General features: G+C 47.8%; 1 protein-coding gene across 6 annotated transcripts in view; it reads right to left on the bottom strand.

Moving 5' to 3' along the window:
* Positions 1 to 19649, bottom strand: part of GIT1 (GIT ArfGAP 1) — a 49425-nt gene that overhangs the window by 25555 nt on the left and 4221 nt on the right. For 5 of the 6 annotated variants that reach the window (XM_077919712.1, XM_077919713.1, XM_028707419.2 and 2 more), the window contains exons 2-3: positions 3632 to 3765; positions 809 to 921 (exon numbers count right to left, since the gene is read on the bottom strand). In XM_077919712.1, coding sequence (XP_077775838.1) covers positions 809 to 921; positions 3632 to 3765 — 247 coding nt within the window. Of the gene's footprint in view, positions 1 to 808; positions 922 to 3631; positions 3766 to 19649 lie in introns of those variants that run through there. The other variant, XM_077919711.1, reaches the window with a different exon arrangement.

Genomic DNA, 19649 nt, shown 5'->3' with positions numbered 1-19649 from the left:
CCTCAAGAGCCAGAATTGCAAGCGAGTACAGAAAAAAACTATGGGAAAACTGGCTGCCCCTATGTAACATTGTCAATAAAACAATGACCTCCCATGAAAGCAAATTCAGGTAGATTTTGAGAGGTTTTTAGAAGAAATATTGCAATTTTACACTAAGTTGTATTTTCTTGCAGATTGTTACAATTTGCAGCAATCTTATCTGGAGCAGTGGAGTTGTTAGTAACTGTCAAACAATTATTATTTTTTAAATGGTTCCAGTTAAGAATGAGTTGTCAGTGGAGGCTAACTGGTCCAACATTGACATTCTGAGTAAGACAGGGAAGTAAAAGTTACAGGTAGGTAGCCATGTTGGTCTGCCGTAGTCAAAACAAAATAAAAAAATCCTTCCAATAGCAGCTTAGAGACCAACTAAGTCTGTTATTGGTATGAGCTTTCGTGTGCATGCACACTTCTTCAGAGACACACCTGAAGAATGTGGAAGAATGTGTATCTGAAGAAGTGTGCATGCAAACGAAAGCTCATACCAATAACAAACTTAGTTGGTCTCTAAGCTGCTATTGGAAGGATTTTTTTATTTTGTTTTGACTACGGTTAGGGATGTATCAGAAAATCATAATTACAGCTGGCATCTTCCAGCAAGCCCCTCCCTTCTCTATGCGCCCCGTAACCCCCACAAAAATTACAGAATGGTCACTGCCCACTGCCATCCCTCCTTGCGGGAGGAATGATCCCCACCCCTCTCCCCAGGTAGGTACCCCCCCAAAATCCTCTCCCCGTCTACCCCCTCCCCCAATCCACCGGGACTCACTGGACTTTATCCTGCGGGTTAGCCTTACGCTTCCCGCTCTGGACCTGCGCCGGATCAAGCAGCGAGTGTTCCCATATAGAATTGGCACCGTTACTCGCGAGGGTGTGCACCATCTGAGGACCGGGGGGCAGGGATTGGGAGAGTGGGAAGAAAAATGGAGAGAAAAAATCAACAGGAAAACAGCCAGTTTACCTGCAGGATCACCTTCTTGCATCGACGCTCATCTGACCGCTTTGGCCTGTGGAACTGGCATTTGTTACAGGTGCCAGAATAAATTCTCCTTTTAACACGCTTGTAAGAAACCAACCTCTGTGGAAATCCCTGCCTGTTGAAGTTGGTGTACTCGTTTTCGGCGCCTGCTATAGGCACATGCCATCCCGGCGCGTAGAATGCGGAGATCAAAACACGTGCCCTTTTCGGCATGTTGCTGCTTATAATACCGTACCTTTCGACTGCTTTTAATACCTGCTATTGATTGCTTTTTAACATTACAGGCCTTGAAGGTCCTCTCTGAATGATTACACGGTCTGCCTCCCCAGTGCCCCCAGAACTCCTGCAAAGACTGTGACCTGGCCCCACCCCCCAGCCCCAAAGCTGAGCAAAACTTGTTTAGAAACATAAACAAATCACATTTCCGAGCACAATTCAAAGTGTTGGTGCTGACCTTTCAAGCCCTAAACGGCCTCGGTCCAGTATACCTGAAGGAGCGTCTCCACCCCCATCGTTCTGCCCGGACACTGAGGTCCAGCACCGAGGGCCTTCTGGCGGTTCCCTCACTGCAAGAAGCCAAGTAACAGGGAACCAGGCAGAGGGCCTTCTCGGTGGTGGCACCCGCCCTGTGGAACGCCCTCCCATCGGATGTCAAAGAGAAAAACAACTACCGGACATTTAGAAGACATCTGAAGGCAGCCCTGTTTAGGGAAGCTTTTAATGTTTGATGTATTACAGTATTTTAATATTTTTTGGGAAGCCACCCAGAGTGGCTGGGGAAGCCCAGCCAGATAGGCGGGATACAAATATATTATTATTATTATTATTATTAGGAGAGCCTGCTGGATCAGACCAAAGAGGGCCCCCTACGCCAGCATCCTGTTCTCACGTCGGCCAACCAGATGCCCCAGTACGAAACTCTCAAGTAGGACCCAAACACAAGAGCACTTTCGCCCTCTGTGGCTTGCATCAACTGGTATTCGGAAGCATTTCTGCCTCTGACTGTGGAGGCAGATAGTAGCCATTGTGGCTAGTTGCCATTGATAGCAACTCCTCCTCCATGAATTAGTCCATTTCTCTTTTAAAGGCATCCAACTTGGTGGGTGTCACTGCCTCCTGCAGCGGGGAGTTCCACAGTTTAACTGTGTAAAGAAGTCCTGCCTTTTGTCTGTCCCGAATCACCCAACACGCAGCTGCCTTGGATGTCTATGAGTTCCAGCACATGGACACACAATTATGACATACGCAAGTTTATAAGCTTCTTTCACATCGCCTCTGATTTGCCTTCTTTCTAATTTGAACACTGCAACCTTCCTTCACTGGGGATCCTCTTAATAATTTTTTTTTAATTGCATTTTGGTGTGCTGGAAAGAGAGATGGAAGAGACAGGTCCCTGCCCCCGAGGAGATTACAATTCCTCTTTAACCAGGCCTTTATACATTTCACTGATTTTACAATCATTTTGACATTTCAAAACTTGACTTCCTTCCCCCACTGTCTGCGGTTCCTTAAATTTATTTTTAATATCTTCTGCATATCCAAATTAACTTAATTTGTTCATTCGATCATCTTTTTTAAATATCTACCTTATGAAACAGCAGGTTATTACAATAATCCTGCCAATGTTTTTAATCTGTTTACAATTCATCTGTAAATATTCAATAAGCCATTTCCATTCTTTTATAGAAAGTTTGCAATTTTGATTTCTTATTCTTCCAGTAAGTTTCACCATTTCTGCATATGGATTATGGAATATTTTGTCTTTTTTTATATTGTAATTTTAGATTGTAAATCGCCCTGAGATCTACAGGCATAGGGTGGTATACAAATGTTAATAATAATAATAATAATAATAATAATAATAATAATAATAATAATAATACTGTATTGGCCCAAATATAAACTGCACTTTTTTTCCAAATTCTGATCGTGAAAAGTTAAAGTGTGGCTTACATTCATGACCTTATGCCTCCAGAAAGTGGCGCAGCTCCCCACACCTCCCGCTGTTCCCAAACCTCCCGAAAGCCGCTGAATTTTAAAGGTGTGGCTTATATTCGGGTGCGGCTTATATGCAAGCCAATACGGTAATAGCAGACTACGCTTCAAAATCAGCCAACCAAAACAAAAAGTCTATAAGGATTGGAGAATCTTTAAAGAATATTTAGAAAACTATGGAATAAAAGGAAATATCTTGGCAGAATTAGACTGATCCCTGTATTGTATAAATATAATTTGTAGGGAGGTAAAAAAGAAATTATTTAAGAAATATGTAACTGTGCGTTATAAAGTAATGGATAGACAAAGTACAGTGAGATTAACTGGAAGTCAGTTTTAAATTTCTTTTCTATAAATTTTATAATTGTGTTCAATACCAGGAGTATGTATGATGATAATTATATTAATCTTCTTATATCTTATAGTGTGGTGGTTTGTTTGATTTTTCAGTTATTTGTTTGTTTGACTGTATGTCTACTTGTATGTACGTCTGTTTTTCATAAATGTATTTATTTTAAATTAATAAAGATATATTTTTTTAAAAAAATCAGCTTTGTGCCACCCTTCTGGGGATGCCACTGTGCCTCCGGCCCCATCCCGAAAGGTGCCCCCACTCACCTGCAACAAGGTGGCCGACCAAGGGCTGTGACGAAGGTGCTTGACGATGGATATATGGCGCCCCAGACTGCGATGGACGCTGCAACATTCGTCGCAGACCAGCACTCCGCGATTGATTGACGCCCAACCAGGGTCTGGAGGGAGAAAAAACACAAGTTTGAAAGTTTGGAAATCGCGACCCTTAATGTCTGTTTCCAGTTTTCTTAGGGAAAACACCTTGAAATTGCTATGCAGATGGTATCGCACTCCTTTGCAAATGTCAGAATCGCTTCCTTCCATATCACCTAATGGTTGGAGATTGTTGCTGCGATGAACTTGGTACATTCTAACTCTCTTTCAAATCAGAACCAGTGAAGGCGGTGAAGGTCCTGTGTGAGTGTCTGGAGGCGGTTGGAGGATGGATGGCGGCTAACAGATTGAGGTTGAATCCTGACAAGACAGAAGTACTGTTTTGGGGGGACAGGCTGGTGTGGAGGACTCCCTGGTCCTGAATGGGGTAACTGTGCCCCTGAAGGACCAGGTGCGCAGCCTGGGAGTCATTTTGGACTCACAGCTGTCCATGGAGGCACAGGTCAATTCTGTGTCCAGGGCGGCTGTCTTCCACCTCCATCTGGTACGCAGGCTGAGATGCTGCCTGCCCACAGACTGTCTCGCCAGAGTGGTGCATGCTCTAGTTATCTCTCGCTTGGACTACTGCAATGTGCTCTACGTGGGGCTACCTTTGAAGGTGACCCAGAAACTGCAACTAATCCAGAATGTGGCAGCTAGACTGGTGACTGGGAGTGGCTGCCGAGACCACATAACAGACCTACATTGGCTCCCAGTACGTTTCCGAGCACAATTCAAAGTGTTGGTGCTGACCTTTAAAGCCCTAAAAGGCCTCAGCCCAGTATACCTGAAGGAGCGTCTCCACCCCATCGTTCAGCCCGGACACTGAGATCCAGCGCCGAGGGCCTTCCGGTGGTTCCCTCACTGCGAGAAGCCAAGTTACAGGGAACCAGGCAGAGGGCCTTCTCGGGGGTGGCACCCACCCTGTGGAACGCCCTCCCACCAGATGGCAAAGAGAAAAACAACTACCAAACTTTTAGAAGACATCTGAAGGCAGCCCTGTTTAGGGAAGCTTTTAATGTTTGAAGTATTACGGTATTTTAATACTCTGTTGGAAGCCGCCCAGAGTGGCTGGGGAAACCCAGCCAGATGGGCGGGGTATAAATAATAAATTCTATTCTATTCTTTTCTATTTAGGATGGGAATGCATCGGTGAGTCGACACAAGATTCCTGGAACTTTATTTTGATGGAAACGATACAGGTTACTAAAGAAACCATGGTTTGTTGTCCAAAATTAATGTTTCTGATGGTGCCAATGTAGATACAGTGCCAAAAGAATTGGTCTCCTATATGATCTTGGCATAGTTATTTGCAGCTCAGTGGGAAATGGCCCAAAATCTCACTCTGGACGCTTGGTACCAATCACTCTGGAATAGAGCTAGAATGGAGAAAATTGTGCATAATTTGGGATTTTGACAAGGACCAGGCCCCTTTAACATGATTTGGTATTCCTTTATTACATGGACAACAGAGCCAACATTTTCAAGACAACTCTCATCCCAAGCTTGGCAAGTCTGGAACCAGATAATCAGATGATACTAATATTCTTTACTTGGACTTTGTTATTTGAACCCACGTGTAATCGGACTCAATTCTCCGTGCCTGTTTTATAGCTTTGTTTTTCATCTTTTAATTTTCAGCTCTTAACTTCGGTTCTCTCTGTTTTATATATACATTACAAAACAAAATTTAAAAGTATATTTACGGAAAGAAAATGGAAATATATTTTTGGAGAAAGAACGCAGGAAGCTGCCTTATGCTAAGCCAAACCACTGAGCCCATCTAGCTTAGTACTGTCTGCACTGACTGGCAGCAGCAGCAGCAACCCTCCAGGGTTTCAGGCAGGGAGTGTCTCCCAGCCCTACCTGGAAACGTCAAGGGTTGAACCAGGGACCTTCTACATGCCTAGCAAGTGTTCTACACCCCAGAGATGGAGGAGGGGACGTGTGTGCTTTGTGTTACCCTGATTTCATGTGAGGACGGCTCGTGCGCTTTTCTGAAAAAGGCAAGCTGTAAATTAATAACACGAACAATATCGTTAAGCAGGAATGGGAGTGATGAGGCTTCTGAGTTATCACTGCAGCGCAGCCAACGCTTTGGAATTATTTATAATTAAAAACAGCTACAGCTGCCTTTTCACACCTACAAAGGCATCCTCAGCGCAAAGTCATATTGCCAGATCATTAAAAATAACTACATCACCCAGTAAAGTCAAGATGGCATCAGATGCAAAGGCAGCGCATTTAAATTTTCTTTTTAAAATAGATTTGGGGGCTCTGGACTTCTGACTTGTCTCTAATTCTCAGCTTGGGGGCGGCAGGGAGAAGAGAAGCTTTTCTGTATTATTCTTATTAGCAGTCACTTAGTTACTTAAAAGGTAACTTGTTTTGCATTTAAAAACATAAATATATTATCCCACACTATACATACAATATACTACACATAAAGGTAAAGGTAAAGGTACCCCTGCCCGTACGGGCCAGTCTTGACAGACTCTAGGGTTGTGCGCTCATCTCACTCAAGAGGCCGGGGGCCAGCGCTGTCCGGAGACACTTCCGGGTCACGTGGCCAGTGTGACATCGCTGCTCTGGCGAGCCAGCACCAGCGCAGCACACGGAAACGCTGTTTACCTTCCCACTATAAAGCGGTACCTATTTATCTACTTGCACTTAGGGGTGCTTTCGAATTGCTAGGTGGGCAGGCGCTGGGACCTAAAGACGGGAGCTCACCCCGCCGCGGGGATTCAAACCGCCGACCATACGATCGGCAAGTCCTAGGCACTGTGGTTTTACCCACAGCGCCACCCGCGTCCCTATACTACACATATAGACTACTAAATACGATTTTATCTGGCAATGTTTGTGAACACTTGATACATTTTGTATAAATATGAACTGTGCATCCCACCACACTATTCCTTTTTTTAAAAAAAAACAAAACTTCATTTTAAAAAATCCTTTATTTTTATTCCTCTTTCCTATGGCATATTTTATCTCGATGTTTCGTTTGTCATACTTTCGAATTTACAAAAAATATGCACTATGCCATAAAGAAGAAGAACAATTATCACACAAAACATTAACATTTTCATGCAGCGTGCTCCTTCTCCCCCCAAAAAAAACCCTTTGTACATGCTCAGAGGACGGTCTCCTCATCCCACACATTCTGGGGCTAGGTCTGGGCTCAAGGCCACAGCCCCTGATGGCATTCCCACTCCTCCACTGGCTGCTCCCTACGAGGCCCCAAAGATCTAGAAATGCATATTCTGCCCCCTCCGCAGCAAACCTTATTCCAGGGAATTTTCACGGGAAAGCTAGGAGGGGGGAGAGCACCCATCAAAAATCTATTGATGCAGAAGAGACACACCTTGTCTCTCCTGCCTGGTTGCTACGGAAACCCGAAAGGCCGCCCTAGAAACATCGAGGCAACTCTTCCCCTTCCAGCACGGTGACAAAGAGAGAATTCGTCGCGTGTGTTTTAGGCCTTGACACTTTAAAACAGGGGTCGGCAACCTAAGGCCCATGGGCCACAAGCGGCCCACAGGGGTCGTTTAACCGGCCCACAAGCCGCCCCCAAACTGAGCCACCCACTTGGTGAGTCCTGTGTGCTGCACTAAACCGGCACAGTGGTGTGAGGACTCGCTTCCGCGACACCAGAAATAGCGCCTGCACATGCGCAGGCGCCGGAAATCATGGGTACGCACACGATCCGGCCCACAGAGGGATCTCCACTGGAGTAAACCTTGCCAACCCTGCTTTAAAAGCATCCTCAGGTGGGAATCTCATTCTTTCCACTGTCTCCACTCACCTCACCTCACCAGAGCATGATTTAAGGACATAATGACATCATAAGAGCAATGTTGAAGCTTAGATATATAAGCTAGGGAGGCTGTTAAATAGTTGTTGTTGTTGTTATCATTACAGTGGTACCTCAGGTTAAGTACTTAATTCGTTCCGGAGGTCCATTCTTAATCTGAAACTGTTCTTAACCTGAAGCACCACTTTAGCTAATGGGGCCTCTCGCTGCTGCCATGCAACCGGAGCATGATTTCTGTTCTCATCCTGAAGCAAAGTTCTTAACCTGAGGTAATATTTCTGGGTTAGCGAAGTCTGTAATATGAAGTGTATGTAACCTGAAGCGTGTGGAACCTCGGTTGTCAAATGTAATCTGTTCCGGAAGACTGGAAATTCCTTTAAAAAATGGAGATACGCACCTCGGAAGCCGTTTGACCTCTGAGGCGCGTTCGAAAACGGAAGCATTCATTTCCAGGTTGTCGGCGTTCGGGTTCCGAAGCATTCGGCAACTGAGGTTCCATTGTATTGTTATATCTGGAGCCTGCCCATCTGACTGGGTTGCCAACAGATATAAAAACGCAATAAAACCTCAAACATTAACAATTCCCCGATACAGGGCTGCCTTCAGATGTCTTCTGAAAGTTGTATACAGTGGAACCTCGGGTTGCGAATGTGATCCGTGTGGGAGGCACATTCGCAACCCACAGCGCCACATCTGCGCACGCGTGGATTGCAACTCGGTGCTTCTGCGCATGCACCAAGCACAATTTAGCACTTCTGCACATGCTCCGAAACCTGGAAGTAACCCATTCCGGTACTTCCAGGTTCAGTGCAGTGCGCAACCCGAAAGCACGTAACCTGAAGCGTCTCTAACCTGAGGTACCACGGTAGTTCTTTATCTGTTTGACATCTGGTGGGAGGGCATTCCACAGGGAGGGTGCCACCACCGAGAAGGCCCTCTGGTTCCCTGTAACTTCACTTCCAGCAGCGAGCAATTTTAGAAACTCAAGATATATAAACTAGGTACCAAATGGTGCCTTCATCTTTCTGAGACGCCCAATGTGGCTCCCGAAAGTGGGGCAGAATGGGCGTCTCGGCCAGATAAAGCGTCAGAGGAACAATCTTGGAGGGAGCGGGTGAGGAGAGAGGAAGAATCAAGGCTGCAACATTCACCCTGTTCTAACTATGCACAGCTAGCAGACTTCATGGTTAAAACATTGTGCAATCTTCACACCTCCCTTTGCCTATGTGCAAATAAAACTAAAAACCAAAGGAGAGGCTCCCACGCAAGTAGCTATTCCAAGCTTGGCACCCCCACCCTGTACTCCCTAGGGATGCACCGAAATTTGCAGCGCCAACCCTCCACTCCCCACCCCCCTTTCAGGAGGATTGCAGCATTTGCTGACATGTTCCTCAGCTCCTGACACCCAAAAACACCCCCATCCCCTTCAGAAGAACCCAGAAGACTCTCATCAGGAGTCTTCTCCACCCACAACTCTGCTTGGCACGTATAAGGTCCCCGATTCGACGCCTGGGGTCTCTAGGAAGAACTGGGGAAGTACCCCCTTCCCGAAACCCGAAAACATGGTGTAAACAAGATCAGGCCAGGTGGGGCAATGGCCTGGTTCAGTAGAAAGCAGCTTCCTGTGTCTCGATGTACCCAAGGCCCAATTCTGCACCACCAAGAGTCCGAAGAGACAATGGAGAGAGCACTTCTGAGCATGTGAAGAGTTTGTGCTCAGTGACCCCCAAGGTATCATTGATCAGGTTGTGGGGTTTTGGAGCGGGGTGCATGGGAGAAACAAGAGAGGGAAAGAGGAGTGTTCAGCTTATTTATATCGCAAGATTTATAATAAAGCTGTTTACAAAGAACAACAACAAGACACCGGCAGGGGTTTGGAGTAGATAAATGCCCCACCAAAGCATCTCTAAAATCCTGGTGCTGCCCCCCTGACACATAATAATAATAATAATAATAATAATAATATAAAAAAATAAATTTTTATTTATATCCCGCCCTCCCCAGCCAAAGCCGGGCTATTACTCAGAAAGTGAACTCCTATTCACATAGAGGAAGCCTAAAAGGCCATTAACATAGCCTAACTCATTCTCGAATTGCCCCCCCCCCTAAAAATCAAATTGCCCCCACCTGTGGGGCGTGTGCCCCACGTTGGGAACCACGGGACGAGATGATCCTCAGAGTCCCTTCCAAGTCTACAATTCTGTGATTTAATCGGTTAAAAAAACCAATTTTTTACAATTATTTCAAAACTACTTTTGTCTGAAAAACAAACACATGAACAATTAACAAGGTGCAGCTAAATCACATAATTGCCAAGCTGAAAGGGATCCTAAGAGTCATCTAGACTAACCCCCTGCAGTGCAGGAATCACAACTATTGAACCCCTGACGTGCAGCGCTTAAACCCTGGGATCCTCTCTGCCAAGATTTCTACATGGGGCCTCTGCTGCCTTTGCCACTGTGACACCCCTGGGAGGGACGCCTGTCCCTGGGTGCTGCCCGGAGGCTCCGAGACGTCACTCGCCTCCCCCTTGCTGGGAGGCCCAGGCCCTGGCTCCCCCTCCCCCCTCGCCACCAAATCACTGGGGAGCTTTTGTTCCTCCGGCACAAAAGGGCGTTTGAAACCGGGGAAGGCCGTTCGCTGGGTGGGGGCGGAGAGATGGCCGGCACCCTGCCTTCGACCCAGCGAAGACTCACGCCAGATGCCAGACAGGGCTGCTTCAGAAGATGCCACCCTGACCCAGCTGCTAGAGGAGGCGCCCCGTTGCCCCAGAGACCGAAGGCACAAAGAGCTACCCTGAACAGAGGGGCCTTGTTGGGCAGGTGTCCATGCCCCACTCTGAGGCCCCACACAGTCACCCTGGCTCAGAGGAACGAGGGGCACCCCAGACTCAGCAAAGCTCCACTCCCAAATGACAGAAGCAATGCCTCCATCTATACAGGGGTCTCTCCTCCCCATCGCGGGAGGCCGTTAAATCAAGAGTCTAAATAATAACAACAACAATTTTATTATTTGTACCCCACCCATCTGCGTGGGTTGCCCCAGCCATTCTGGGCGGCTTCCAACAGATATAAAAGTAAAGGGACCCCTGACCGTTAGGTCCAGCTGCGGACGACTCTGGGGTTGTGGCGCTCATCTCGCTTTACTGGCCAAGGGAGCCGGTGTACAGCTTCCGGGTCATGTGGCCAGCATGACTAAGCCGCTTCTGGCGAACCAGAGCAGCGCACGGAAATACCGTTTACCTTCCCGACGGAGCGGTACCTATTTATCTACTCGCACTCTGACGTACTTTCGAACTGCTAGATTGGCAGGAACAGGGACCGAGCAACGGGAGCTCACCCCGTCACGGGGATTTGAACCGCCGACCTTCTGATCAGCAAGCCCTAGGCTCTGTGATTTAGACCACAGCACCACCTGCGTCCCTTTCCAACAGATATAAAAATGCAATAAAACATCAAACATTAGCAGCTTCCCTATACAGTGGTACCTTGGGTTACAGACGCTTCAGGTTACAGACTCCGCTAACCCAGAAATATTACCTCAGGTTAAGAACTTTGCTTCAGAATGAGAACAGAAATCATGCGGCGGCGACAGCAGGAGGCCCCATTAGCTAAAGTGGTGTCTCAGGTTAAGAACAGTTTCAGGTTAAGAACGGACCTCCATAACAAATTAAGTTCTTAACCTGTGGTATCACTGTACACAGCTGCCTTCAGATGTCTTCTAAAAGCCGTACAGTCGAACCGCCATTCCGGAAGACCGTTTGACTTCCAAAACATTCGACAACCGAGGCACAAAGGGCTGCCAGCAATTGTGAGGCACATTTGAAAACGGAAGCAATTACTTCTGGGTTTTTGGCGTCCAGGTTCCGAAACGTTCAGCTTCTGAGACGCTCGAAAACCGATGTCCCATTGTATAGCTGTTTATCTCCTTGACATCTGGTGGGAGGGCGTTCCACAGGGCGGGGAGCCACTACCGAGAAGGCCTTCTGCCTGGTTCCCTGTAACCTCACTTCTGAAAGTGAGCAGTGTGTTAGAAACTCAGATATATAAGCTAAGTACCAAATGGCAGCTTAAATCTAGGTTAACGGTTGCCACAGAGGAATGTCTATTCACCAGGGGGTTGGTCAAGATGACCCTCAGGGTCCCTTCCAATAGTATAATTCTACGATACACTCCCTGGATAGCTCAGCTGGTTAGGGCAGAGGTCAGCAAAGCTTTTCAGCAGGGGGGTCGGTCCACTGTCCCTCAGACCTTGTGGGGGGCCGGACTATATTTTGGATTTTTTTTTTGAAGGAATTCCTATGCCCCACAAATAACCCAGAGATGCTTTTTAAATAAAAGGACACATTCTACTCATGTAAAAACACGCTGATTCCCCGACTGTCTGTGGGTCCCAATAGTATAATTCTACGATACACTCCCTGGATAGCTCAGCTGGTTAGGGCAGAGGTCAGCAAAGCTTTTCAGCAGGGGGGTCGGTCCACTGTCCCTCAGACCTTGTGGGGGGCCGGACTATATTTTGGAATTTTTTTTTGAAGGAATTCCTATGCCCCACAAATAACCCAGAGATGCATTTTAAATAAAAGGACACATTCTACTCATGTAAAACACACTGATTCCCGGACCATCCGTGGGTCGGATTTAGAAGGCGATTGGGCCGGATCTGGCCCCCGGGCCTTAGTTTGCCTACCCATGGGTTAGAGCGTGGTGCTGATAACAGCAACTTTCGATCCCCATACAGGACATCTGCATATTCCAGCATTGCAGGGGTTGGAATTTCTGCAATTTCTCAGACCCTTGATTCTTTTGTAACCCATGAACGGAGGCCCTTTCAGCCAGGACGTGCCAGGGATCAAACCTGTGCCCTCCTGTACTTCACACAGCTGAAGAAAAATTGGTTCTTTCCTCGACCGCCACCTCCCTGCTGTGGGTCTGCAAGGGAGGGGGGAGCTGTGTCGCCCTGACAAGAGGGCCTTTTCTTCTCCATTCCCTTTTCCAGAACAGAGAAGCAAGCAGGATGGAAAGGTCAAGGAGGGAAGGAGGCATACAGGGAGAGACAGCCCCACCGCCCACAACCCTGCCAGCTCCCTCACCCAGCTTTGACCCTGCCGTGGCCAAGAGGCCACGCTCCAAATCCCCTGAAAGAACCACAGCCTCCCGTAATGGTTCCAACCAAGTCCCCTTTGAAGAGGGGGGTGTCGAGCCCTGGGATTGCATTTGCTTTATTTATTTATTTGATTATAATTGTTAATTATTACCATTATAAATATATTCAGTGCTTTTTTCGGGGGGGACGCAGGGGTACGCATACCCCTAAACATTTGGTGAATCTAAGTTTGGCCTCATTTCGATATGAGTAGGAAAATGAGAGTACCCCTAAACATTTTGTAAGAAAAAAAAGCATTGAATATATTTATACCCTGCCTTTTCCCCAGACCAGGGCTCAAGGCGGCTTGAACAGATCAAAGCAACTCAGAGAAAACACAAAACAGCTAAAAAGCTAACCGTTGGAAGGTAATTCAACTCTGACACAATCAAAACGATATAAAAATCATTTTATGTATCTTTAGGCGCTAGGCAAAAATGTTCCTCTTCAACCAGGTCTTGGGCTGATGCACATGCAATGCCCTTTTAAAATAATAATAATAATAATATTTGGGCGGCTTCCAAAAGAATATTAAAATACTATAATACACCAAACATTAAAAGCTTCCCGAAACAAGGCTGCCTTAGATGTCTTCTAAAAGCCTGGTAGTTGTTGTTCTCTTTGACATCTGGTGCGAGGGCATTCCACAGGGAAGGCGCCACTACCGAGAAGGCCCTCTGCCTGGTTCCCTGTAACCTCACTTCTCACAGGGAGGGAACTGCCAGAAGGCCCTCGGCGCTGGACCTCAGTGTCCGGGCTGAACGATGGGGGTGGAGACGCTCCTTCAGGTATACTGGACCGAGGCCATTTAGGGCTTTAAAGATCAGCACCAACACTTTGAATTGTGCTTGGAAACGTACTGGGAGCCAGTGTAGGTCTTTCAAGACCGGTGTTATGTGGTCTCTGCGGCTGCTCCCAGTCACCAAAATGTGTTGGTGGGGGGAGTTATAGGGTTGTTTTCATTTTGTGGTTTTATGTTGTATCTCCCCTGAGACCTGGAGGTGTAAGGAGGCATACACATTTAATAAACAAAACTAAAACAATAAAAAAGCAAGCCTATTAAAAGTAAAAACAGCACAGAACTATTAGGAGCCCTTTCTTTAAAACCAGGCGGTTCCCAAAAGCCTGACCGCTAAGTTGCTAGTCCTCAAGGTTTTGAAACAGGAACGTAGGAAGCTGCCTTCTACCAAGTTGGACTCTGGGTCCATCCAGCGCAATACTGTCTACACCGACTGGCAGCAGTGCTCCGGAGTTTCGGGCAGGGAGCCCTTCCCCGTCCTACCCGGGGACCTTCGGCCTGCCAAGCGGCTGCTCTGCCACTGATCCATGCCCGCCTCCTATTCCTCACCCAACTCTGGGATGCGTCACTTCCATTGTTCACAACAAACACCCAGCCCTTGCCTCAGAGCTCCCCAGCTCCCTTAGATGGGCGGCCACAGCTGGCAGCAACTGTTCCTTCTTTGGGCGAAGGGGGGGGCATGTTTTGTGTGGGTAGGTGGCTTCAGAGCCAAGCGGCGGCTCCCAAATCGCTCGCAGGCCACAGCTTCCGCCTGGCCTTGTTCAATCATGCCTCAGAGAGGCCTGTGGGATGCAAATCTCTGCCAGAAACAGGGCGTGGGAGACAGCTGGGAGCCCAGAGGCCCGTCCTAAGAAAACCCAAATCAGCTGTAACCAGCCTGCTGCCTGTTCCTGCCGCACCTGGATTTGGCTCCCAAAGAACTGTCAGGTTGAGAGGGACCCAAGCGGTCATCTTGCCCAACCCCCTGAAATGCGCAGGGTTTCGTTTGTTAGGATGAGTTGCTCGTACGATACGATAATCTTTATTGTCATTGTCCCATACAGAACAACAAAATTGAAAAAATTTACACCAGACGTTCAAAAACCAACAAGCCTGCTATCCCAGCCTGGTTAAAGGTAAAGGGACCCCTGACCATTAGGTCCAGTCGTGGCCGACTCTGGGGTTGCGGTGCCCATCTCGCTTTATTGGCCAAGGGAGCCGGCATACAGCTTCCGGGTCATGTGGCCAGCATGACTAAGCCGCTTCTGGAGAACCAGAGCAGCGCACGGAAACGCCGTTTACCTTCCCGCCAGAGCGGTACCTATTTATCTACTTGCACTTTGACATGCTTTCGAACTGCTAGGTGGGCAGGAGCAGGGACTGAGCAACGGGAGCTCACCCTGTTGCGGGGATTCGAACCGCCGACCTTCTGATCGGCAAGCCCTAGGCTCTGTGGTTTAACCCACAGCGCCACCCGCATCCCTCCCAGCCTGGTTAACCCCCTAAAAATACCCCATAATTAAATACAATATACTCCTACAGAGACTACTTTACACTGCATTTAAAACCAAAATCGCATTTGGATTAAAACTGTTTCTCAGGCGGTGGTGATGAATGACTTGGGCAAGCAGGCTGCAGTTCAGTGGGAGAGCACCTGCTCTGCCTTTAGAAGAAGAGCCCGCAGGATCAGGCCAAAGAGGGCCCTTCTAGCCCAGCCTCCTGTTCTCACTGGGGCCAACCAGATGTCACAATGGCAAACCAGCATTCAAACAGGAGAACAACTCTCCCCTCCTGAGCTTTCCAGAAAGGCTGCCTTCGACTACAGAGCCAGGGCACAGCCCTCCTGACTAGCAGCCATCGATAGCCCTCTCCTCCTCATCCTCTTCCTCCAAGAATTTGCCCAGTCCTCTTTTAAAGCCATCCAGGTTGGGACCATCATTGCTTCCTGTGGCAGGGAGTTCCATAGTCCAACTCTTTCTTCGGTCTGCCCTGAATCTTCCAGCCTTCAGCCTCCCTGGGTGTCCACCAGTTCTAGCATTAGGAGTGGGAATGAAAAGCTTTTCCCTCCCGCCTCCCTCCTTGCCTTGCATAATTTTATTAACTCCTCACTTGCCACTTCTTAGTTTTCCTGTAAATGAAAAAGACCCAATTCTCCTCCCTGGGGAGTCACTCCACTCCCTGGTCCATTTGGGTCACCCTTTTCCAACTCTGCAATGCCCTTTCCCGAGGCCGGGAAAGACCCCTTGTCTCAAACCCGGAAGCCACTGCTGCCAGTCAGTGCAGGCAGCAGGCAGCAAGTCCCTATTTATACCAACCCTTCAGTCAGAACCATGAAGACTAGAACCTGGTTTTATTTTTAGAGGATAAGCTGTAGCTCAGCCCAAAAGATCCTGCATAGCAAGTAGAAGTTCTGCCTGTAATGCTGCCAGCCAGTGTGGACAATACTGAGGTACATAGATGGGCAAGTGCCAAGGAGTTCCTAAGACCCACAAAGGGGAGGAACTTAAAACAGAGCCAAACCTCCACCACCACCAAAGCCAGCTAGGAAATGAGGCCTGGGAAAGGGGGTGAGCCGCAGGACTCCTGGGTCCCTTTCCCCACCACCAAACAGTGATTTCATGGGGAGGGTAGAAGGCAAGATAGGTGTCAACAGACTTGGGGGGAGGCAGTCCCAGCCCCTAACTTGAAAACAAGCCTGACACCACAGCCCTACTCAAGGCAGGATATGCCCAGGGCTTGCAGATGGAGAGCCCCTCCCGGCATTTCCTTCCTATTCTGGCCTGGGGGGAAGTTTATGGCTGACCTGCGAAGTTTGGACTGCGGAGAATGGAAAGAACTGGACAGAAATCTCCAGCCCAGGCTAACAAAACAAGGCAGGCTCTGCTTCAGTGGTTCCCAATTTATTTGAGGGAACTGTCATCCCCCCCCCCCCCCGGTTCCATAAACACATCCGCAGTGCCCCCCTACCCCACGAAAAAGCATTATTCGGAACAGCGGTTTGCATGGCCCACGAAGGAAGAGCGTAACACAATGAAACAATTAATCGCACGTTTGTTCAAAGTTAAAACTTTTGTGGTTGATGAATTCAACAAAACTGGTGAGCTTGAGGCAGGGAAACCAACTTTTGAAAGTCTGGTTGGCATTGGCATCAGTGCCCCGCTGCCTCTCAGCACCTCCCCTAGGGAATCCCATCGCCCCCCAAATAGTGGTACCCTCCCCTCTGGGAATCTGGAGTCTGCAGCACATAGGGCATGGGTGAGTTCCCGTGTAAGGAGAAGCATCATTTTTAATAATTATTATTATTTATGAATTTAATTTACACCCCTTCCTACCAAAGGAGCCCAGAACAGCATCCAAGTCACCTATCAACTTTGCTGTCTGCCAGCCAGCCTCAGCCTCACAGGATACCGAAAAAGGCCATGCTAAATCAGATGACCAAGTATATCAGGTGATAGACTCTATACGGCCGTAGAGACTAACAGGCCTCAGTAGGTAATGGGTCCAATCTTCTTCAAAGTCATCTAACCTAGGGACTCCTCACCATCTAGCTTGTGGCAGCGAGTTCCATAGGCAAACTCACTGCTCCATGACATCCACTGCCAACACACTGGAATGCTTTTATTCAACTGCACAAATATTGCTTTATCACTTTTTGTTGACCCAAGTCTGTAATCATTTGCACTTTATTCTTATTTTATCACACACTGCTTCGGTAAGTTTTGGACCAATGGTTGTCCTTCTAGGTTGGTACTGCTTACACTGACTGGCAGCAGCTCTCTGGGGTTTCAGCCAGGATTTCCATGCCCCTCCTTCTCATTTCGGGGTCCCCAGCACCAACCGGCAGCGCCGGCGAGGACCTCTCCAGCCGTTCCTCCCAGCCTCCCATTCGCAAGACTTGAAGGATGTGCGTGGGCTCGTCCTGCACAGATGGCAGTGAAGAGAGAGTTGACTTGGCAGATGTCTGCATTCTGTGCCCCCGGGAGCCTCTGGCACCGAGGAACGGCTTGTCATGCGTCAGGAGAGCCTTCTCTGCCAGCGGCATCCCTCTTCCGCCTGCCGCCAAGGAAACCGGGAAGGGGAGCTAGATCTCCACTCCTGGGTGGATCAGAAAGGAGCCCCCCCTCTCCCGGGTTCAGAGCGATATCGCCCCACAAAATCCAAGACAAGAAACTGGGGTTCTCCAGTGACCAGTAGGAATCGCTTACTCTCAGCCACACGGGAACAAGGAGGAGAAACACCCCATAAGCCGGGGGGAAGGGAAGATGAGGCTCTCTGGATATTGCTGGAATACAACTCCCATCATCCCTGACTGCCGGCTCCTAGGGCTGATGGGATTTGGAGTCCCACCATACCGGGAGGGTCTCCGGTTTTACCCACCCTCAGGATAGGCCTTGCAAAACCACGGAAGAATATATTTTCAAAGCGTCCCCAAAGAGTTCTAAGCAAAAGGAAAGGACAAATGAGAGAAATAGGAAGGAACGAACAGGGGAAGGCCCAAGATCAGGTCTAGTCCATCTGCGTCGGGAATCTCCAGCAGAGCCATGCCCAGCAATCAGAGGCCGCACCTGCCCTTTGGAACTCCCTGCCTCTTGATATCAGATGGGCTCCTTCACTGTAGTTTTTTCGGTGCCTGCTAAAGACATTTTTGTTTTGACATGCCAGTCCAGATATCTAGAACGCTGGTATGGTGTGTTTTTTTTGTTCATTGCTGGTTTATTTGTTTTTTTAATGGTTCTTACTCATAATTATCTTTTGCTTTATACTTTTCATAGACCACATTGAAGTTTCGGGGTTTTTTAACAACCAAGTGGTATAAAGATTTTGAGAAATAATAAATAAATTTGAAGCTTTCCGGACACTAGGGCCATCCCAGCCTCTGCAACCTTAAGTTTAATTCATGGGTAGGTAAACTAAGGCCCTGGGACTGGATCCGGCCCAATCGCCTTCTCAATCCAGCCCGCGGACGGTCCTGGAATCAGCTTGTTTTTACATGAGTAGAATGTGTGCTTTTCTTTAAAATGCATCTCTGGGTTATTTGTGGGGCATAGGAATTCGTTCATTATTGTTTTTCCAAAACATAGTCCGGCCCCAAACAAGGTCTGAGGGACAGTGGACCAGCCCCTTGCAGAAAGTTTGCTGACCCCTGGTTTAATTTCTTATTTCCTCCCCCCCCCCCCAATAGAAGCTGATACTTCATTCTTTGTTTATTCATGGCCCACCCTCCACCCTAAGGACCATCTTGGGTCCTGGGAGACCTGCTCCCTGCCTCGCACACCTTTCCCCACCTGGCCTGGGGGGGCGGAGCTTGGACTGACTCCAGCTACAAAAGCGGAGGCTGCTGAACAGACTTTTCGGCTGGGGTGTTGTTTGGGGGAGGGTTGTAATGGGTGGGGTGTTTTTGCTGTTGGCTTTTGTGTATCTATATTTCAGATCTTGTGATTTATGTGGAAACCGTTCCATTTGGTTGAGTATTTTTCGATGTTTTGTTTATTGTTTATGACTACGCTTGCTATGTTATAGTTATGTATATTTTTCGTGTTGCAAGCTGTCTTGAGCATGGCTTGAAATGTGGAAAGCTGTGATACAAATAAAATTAGGCATGTATGTAAAGTCCCATGGCATGCTGCAACATTTGCAAGAGCTCAGTATTTTGGTGGCAGCATCTGGACTTTGGAACTCCCTGCCAATTGACTACCTCCGTAGCTATAAACCCTTTTCATCTCCTGCTAAAAACATTTTTGTTTGGCAGGCCTACCCGGACGCTTAGAAAGCTGATGCGAGTTTTGATCCGTCGTTCTTTTAACTTTTCCAAAGTCTAAAATGATTGTGGTTAATTCACTCCCCTGATCGTTTTACTGTGTTAATTATGAACTGCTTTGAGGGTTGCTGTTGCTGTTACAATCAAACAGTGCATATATTATACAGAATAAATAAAATAAAAGGCAATATTAAAAGCAACTTATTTAGATTATTTTTTGCAGAGCGGGTAGATGTGGATGGAGGGTGTGTCTTGCCCACACATAAGGATGATAGCAGGGGAGAGCAAGGAGCAAAATCCTGCTTTTACCGTCTGCAGGAAACAGACCCCCCCTCTAATGTTTTTCTCTATTGTTCACTTCCTCAACAGGCCATTCTGCAAGATAAGGACTTCTGACCCAAGCCAGGGAATC

This window comes from Podarcis muralis, chromosome 15 (assembly GCF_964188315.1).
Source record: "Podarcis muralis chromosome 15, rPodMur119.hap1.1, whole genome shotgun sequence".
Classification (NCBI taxonomy): domain Eukaryota; kingdom Metazoa; phylum Chordata; class Lepidosauria; order Squamata; family Lacertidae; genus Podarcis; species Podarcis muralis.
This window is presented reverse-complemented; position numbering and strand designations above follow the sequence as displayed.